Here is a 6,008-nt window from a genome sequence, read left to right as displayed (position 1 = left end):
CGTCCATCCATCCCTCCATCCATCGCTGTGAGACCGTGGGGCAGGGTCCCATCCATGGGGGACATGGGGGGCACATCCTGCCCGAGCTCGCGGGGAGCAGAGGAAGGGACAGAGGGGTCTGGGTGGCCCCGGAGGAGCTTGGAGCAGAGCAGGGGGCACAGAAACGCAGGGAGGGTCTTGGAGATGGGTCCGGAGAGGATCCAAGTGTATATGGGGAGGGGGAAAGGGATGGGAGGGTGCAGGGGGTGTCACACAGGGTGGGAGTGAGCACGCAGGGACCAGAGCCGAGCTGAAGGTGCTTGGTGGGGATGGAGGTGATTGAGCAGGGGACAGGAGCAAAGTCCTGCGGAGGGCAACGGAGCTGGAGGGGGTTTGGAGGGGTAAAGAGGAATGGGGGAGAATCAGGAAAGAATCTGGGGCATGGGGCCTTTCCTCACACGGGAGATGCTCCACTCCCTTCAGCATCTTGGTGGCTGCGCTGGACTCTCTCCAGCAGTTCCCTGTCCTTCTGGAACTGAGGGGCCACAACTGGACACAACATTCCAGGTGTGGTCTCACCAGGGCAGAGCAGAGGGGCAGGAGAACCTCTCTGACCCACTGACCACCCCCTTCTAACCCACCCCAGGTACCATTGGCTTCCTGGCCACAAGGGCCCAGTGCTGGCTCATGGTCACCCTGCTGTCCCCAGGACCCCCAGCTCCCTTTCCCCTACGCTGCTCTCCAACAGGTCCTTCCCCAGCTTAGACTGAAACCTGGCCTTGTTCCTGCCCAGGTGCAAGACTCTACCAGTGCTGCCCAGCGCTGATGAAATAAAGAATGCCGCCGAACAGCGGCATTGCCTCTGCTCTTCACTCCATCTCTTCGCTGCCAGAGAGTTCCCGCTTTCTCCAGAGCGCAAGAGACGAGGCCGAGAGAGCCCGGGAAGAGCCGGAGCCACCCCCGCCTCCCCGAGCCGGCCGCGCCAGGAATTCAGCCGCCCGAGCGCTCTCCCCGCCACCCCCCAAGCGGCTCCCGCTGCCCGCCCAGGGGAACCGGGGCTCCCCGGCCCGGGACTCACCGGCCGTGCCCGCTCCGGACGCCGCTCAGCGCCGCGCTCGGGCGGCACCGCCATGCTGCGCGCCGCCCGCACTGGAAGGACCCCGTTCCCATAGCAACGGGGGCCGCGCCGCGCGGGGTCCGGCCCGCAAGGCCCCCGTTCCCATAGCAACGGGGCTGTCTACCGCAGCGCCGGGCTGGAAATGCCCCGCTGCCCTAGCAACGGGGCTGTTTAGCGCGGAGCCTGCCTAGAAACGTCCCCGCAGCCCCGCGGGACGCGCTCTGCCCTCCCCGGGAACCCCTCCCCATCGCCGGCCTTGCTGCTCCGACCGGGCAGAGCCCGCGGAAGGACCGGAGAGGCCCCGCTGTCACCCCGGGGTACCCGGGCGGGAGGTGAAGCCCAAAACCACAACCTCCAGACCCAAGGACCTGGGGCAACTGATTTCTGCCCTCAAATTCTGGCTCCATCCTTCCGGGTCAAACCGGCAGTTTCTCCAATTCACCCCTGAGGTTTGGGGTGATCACTGCTGATCCGCACACACTCGCTCTCTCTGGTATTCACCTCCACTCCTGCTCCTTCACCTCCCCACTGTTCTCTCCACTCCTCTCTTCTCGTTCCCACCACACTCTGCACACAGACCCGACCACTGAGAATGTTCCAGAACACGCTGATCCAAACCCCGCTGGGACCTCCGGGCTCCATGGCAACGTGAAAATTGAGTGTGCCACAGAATCCCTTTGGGTGTCAAACACCTTGAAGGTGCTGGAGTCCAAGCACAACCCCCCGGCACTGCCCACGGCCCTCAGGAGCTCCTGTGGAAACCCCTCCAGGGATGGCGGCTCCAGCCCTGCCCTGGGCAGCCCGTTCAGTGCCCGACAGCCCTCGCTGGGAGGAACAGCTCCCAGGCTCCAGCCAGAAGCTCACCCGGTACCGCTGGGGCCGTCTCCTCTCCTCCTGCCGCTCGTTCCCGGGCAGAGTCCCCGAAGCCCGCTCTCCGGGCGCTCTGCGGGCGGCTCCTGGCCCGGCCGCCCCCCGCACTCCCGCTCTGGCTCCGCCCCAAGGCTCAGGCGGGAACGGCCGCTGCGGCCCGGCCGGCCAATCGCAGCTCGCCGCCTCAGCCCCGCCCCCTCAAACCAGCCCTTGGCCCCGCCCCCTCCCCCCAGCCCCTCAGGAGGAGCCGCACCCGCTGGTGCTGAGTGCGGAGCTCAGCGCACGAACAGCTCCACAGTGTGAGAGATGCAGCTGTGATTCGAGCTGAGATGTTCAGTGTTTGCAGATGGAACGAAACGAGGCACGGGCTCCGAACCTGGAGAAAGGAAAAGGTGGTCAAGTTCTATGTGAAAAGTTATGAAACTTGTTCATGAAGTCTCATCCAAAGACCCCTCCCCAAACCACCCGGTGACACTGGGCAGGAGAACAGGGGGGGTCACGGAGGAGACTGGGAATGGTTCCCTGAGACTCATTTTAATGAGCAGCGAGGAAAGGTTGTGAATCTGCACAGGCGTTCCTGGGTCATTATGGATATGCAACACCTCACTGTGTTTAACACACCTCTGATTGTTTAAAGTGTGCGTGTTGGGCGGAGCGAATCCCCCGCGCTGCTTTGCTTTTGCTCTAATGAACACGTGTTTAAGGAATACAAGTAAGGAATGGGATTAAACGTTGTTTATCCACAGAAAAAGCCAAAGTTATTTATTTCAATTTCCAATATTCCTACATGGTTTTGAAAACTATAAATCTAGGGTTCAGGATTTTCCAAAGGAAATGATCCATCAGCCAAAGTCCTATTATAGCTTATTTTATTGATATGGTGGCAGAATATTTTAAAGCCCAGTGCAATTCAGCGTCACAGTGCTCATGAATGGGAGGGACACATTTCCACATCGAAACGATACCATTTCTTCCTTGCCGGACTCCAGTGCAACGAGTCAGTGGTGACGGAGTCAGTGATGCACAAGCTGTAGAGGTTTACTCAGCTACATTTCAAGAAGGACACTTGTCACTCCTGTCCATGTTCCTCTGTATCCTTAACCTCGGAACTCGCTGGTGTGCAAAGCACCTTGTGCCCATGGTCTTTCTCAGACTCTCTTTCACCTCCTTGTTCCTCAGACAATAGATCAGAGGGTTCAGTGCTGGAGTGAACACAGCATAAAAGACAGACACTGTTTTGTTGAGTTTGGACGGACAGATCCTCCTGGGCCCGGCGTACATGAAGAGAGTGGCCGAGGAAAAGATCATGACTACAGCCAAATGGGAGGTACAAGTGGAAAGGACTTTTCTCCTTCCCTGCACTGAAGGCATACACAAGATAGTTGACAAGACACAGCAGTAGGAGAAAACAATGATCAGGAGAGGTGTCAGCAGGATCACCAAGGCTAACACAAAGTCCACTGTCTCTGCAAGGGACACGTCAGTGCAGGAAAGGCTCAGGACGGGAGAGATGTCACAAAAGAACTGGTTCATGACGTGTGGGCCACAAAACGTGAGCTGTGAAATTAAAGACACCTTGACCAAGGAGATGGAAAAGCCTCCTGCCCATGAGAGAATCAACAGCTGAAGGCATAGCTTGTGCGTCATGATGGCTGGATAGCGCAGGGGATGGCACACAGCCAGATAGCGGTCCCAGGCCATTGCAGCCAAGACGACACATTCAGTGCACATAAGGGAGATGAAGAAGTATAACTGGGTCATGCAGCTGGAGAATGAGATGGTCATGCTCTGGGACCAGAACCCAAGCAAAAGCCTGGGCAGTGTTACTGAGACATAACAAATCTCCAGGAAGGACAAGTTCCCCAGGAAATAATACATGGGCTTTTGGAGGTGACGGTTCCTTTTCACCACAAAGATAATAACGGCATTCTCAGTGATTGTTACCATGTAGGTGGCCAGAAAGACCAGGTAAAGTGACTTCCTTCATTTCCTAATAGGAAATTATCCACCTTTGTGTTTTCAGTGGCAGCAGTGATGGTCATAGGAGAGACTGCTACAGAGATCACAAACCCCTTAGCTACAGATTTCAGGAATTCACGTTTGAGGAAGAACTTTGAACTGAATCTAAAGACCAGATCCTGCAGTGGGTGGTTCCTCTGGCTTGTATTAAACACCCGTCTGTGACAGAGAAGAATTCTTTCTTGTTTCAGTTTGCTCTCAGCTCTGATTCAGACAGCTGTCCAGCCAGTAACTTAGAGCAGATCTTGCACGTTCCTCTTGGCTGTTTTGCTCTGGATTCCTTTCATACGCAGTGGATATCTGCTTGAGACATTGACTGAGCATTTGTAGCCTAGACTGTAATACTGTATATGGACATGTCTCCTTCCAAAACTCATCTCCTATTTGTGCTCTAGAAATGCCAATTTCTCCTCATGGACATTTTAGTGATCCTTTACCAACCTTTAAGTAGTTGTCCATACCATAAATGATTTAAGGTGGAGGAGGTGAGGTTTATCCTTACTGCTTTTAAGGGCAATGGGAGCAAATAATGAACACATAAACATACTTCATTCCAATCTCTTACATTTTACAGCTCGATAATATATGCACGTTTGTGTATGCATGAGAGAAAAACATGTTGTACCAAAGATGCATTAATCTATCCAGAACAGTAATATACTCTTCAGCTATTTCCTTTCATCCCCTGAACACGTGTGGTCTTTTTATTAGTGAGGGGATGACAAATCTGACTGGAATCAAGGAACGGAGCTTTGGCAGTTTCTGTCTCTAAACATGAAACGGAAGAATCCAGGAAATGGCGAGCAGGATAGAGAATTTAATTGAAAAACTTGATGTGTTTTGCCATTATTCTTGACTTACAAGTGTGTTCCCTCACTATACATCTGGCAGTTTACATGGTGAAAATGTATTGGATGCAATAATCAAGAAGAATTGCTTTTTGAAGGATTCAGCCCAATCATTTACGCTGCAACTGATATATGATTTCTTGATCTATTCATCTGGTACTGTAAGAAAACATGAAGACTGACTTACCAGTTCAGGATTTCCAGCCATGCCTGTGGCCTTTAAACTCCGGTAACGAGCAGTGGATCAGATGGATCTTCTCTGACCCACCTGAGAGGTTTTCCTTCAAAGGACTCGCTGTCTTTGCTGGGAAAGCTTCCCTTATACCATAAGCACTGAGCTGATCAAGTCGTCTGCCGATCAGAGAAATGAAAGGGAAGAGGAAGGTTGTTATCTCTAATGATCTCCAGTAATTACCTCCAGATGCTAATTTCTATGTTAATCACATGTAGGAGAAACAGAGTCTGGCATGAGATCAGGGGAATAAAGACCATAACAGAAAACACATCATGCCTCGTACAGAATGAGTGTTCTGCTGCTAAAAAGCATTAGGAAGACAAGACTAAGTAGAAATTGTATTTACTGAAATGTTTGGGAATTCTGTGGTTTTATTTTGAATGAAAAGGCACATTCTGAGAATGATTTTTTTTCTTTTTTAAAAAAGTCTCCTTCAGTTTCCACATTTAAACAGTAAAGATGCAAGAGCTGGTCCGTGTTTAAGAAACCCAGAAACAGACACCTATGTAGCTGTGTCTGCCATACGTACTGAGAATGCAGACTTTATTTTCTAGATAGGCATGCAATGCAATATTAAATGTCCTTGGACCTATCTGGGTACAAAATTGCCTCCAGAGATAGTGAAATATCATACATATATATATATACTATCAATCATATGTGAGGATAAATACCAATGCCATGTGCAGCACAGCTTCCTTTGGAAGGAAAACCAGGAAAACATGCAGAGCAGTAACCCTGTGTTCTAATGCAGCTCCCGCTGTCACCAGCTGAAGCACCAGAGTGTGGACGCGTCACCCAGAGACGACGACTCTGCCATCCCAGATGGGGGCGAGAGGGAGGTTTTATCCCCCCCCCAGCAATGTTACTGCTAGAGAACTGTAATACTGCATCAAGGAGTCTGAGGGTGAAAGTTAAAGGCATTGCCAGTGGGTCCATA

General features: G+C 52.4%; 1 protein-coding gene across 1 annotated transcript; it reads right to left on the bottom strand.

Moving 5' to 3' along the window:
* Positions 1-2,203: 2,203 nt before the first annotated feature.
* Positions 2,204-5,041, bottom strand: LOC136115834 (olfactory receptor 6B1-like). Its single transcript, XM_065862056.2, has 3 exons — positions 5,021-5,041; positions 3,110-3,943; positions 2,204-2,272 (listed from the first exon to the last, which is right to left on the bottom strand). The coding sequence occupies exons 1-3, from the start codon at positions 5,039-5,041 to the stop codon at positions 2,204-2,206; spliced, it is 924 nt and encodes a 307-aa protein (XP_065718128.2).
* Between the last annotated feature and the right edge of the window lie 967 nt (positions 5,042-6,008).

This window comes from Patagioenas fasciata, chromosome 36, assembly GCF_037038585.1.
Source record: "Patagioenas fasciata isolate bPatFas1 chromosome 36, bPatFas1.hap1, whole genome shotgun sequence".
Lineage (NCBI taxonomy): Eukaryota > Metazoa > Chordata > Aves > Columbiformes > Columbidae > Patagioenas > Patagioenas fasciata.
The sequence above is the reverse complement of the archived record's forward strand: the minus strand, read 5'-3'. Positions and strand labels throughout refer to the sequence as shown.

Bases quoted from the DNA above. Each gene is read 5' to 3' on its own strand.
- LOC136115834 (XM_065862056.2), bottom strand. From the start codon at position 5,041: ATGGCTGGAAATCCTGAACTG. The intron at 3,944-5,020 runs GTAAGTCAGTCT...AAATGAAGGAAG, and splicing joins TGGCTGGAAATCCTGAACTG to TCACTTTACCTGGTCTTTCT. The intron at 2,273-3,109 runs ACCATGGGCACA...TCACAGCTGCAT, and splicing joins TGAAAGAGAGTCTGAGAAAG to CTCTCACACTGTGGAGCTGT.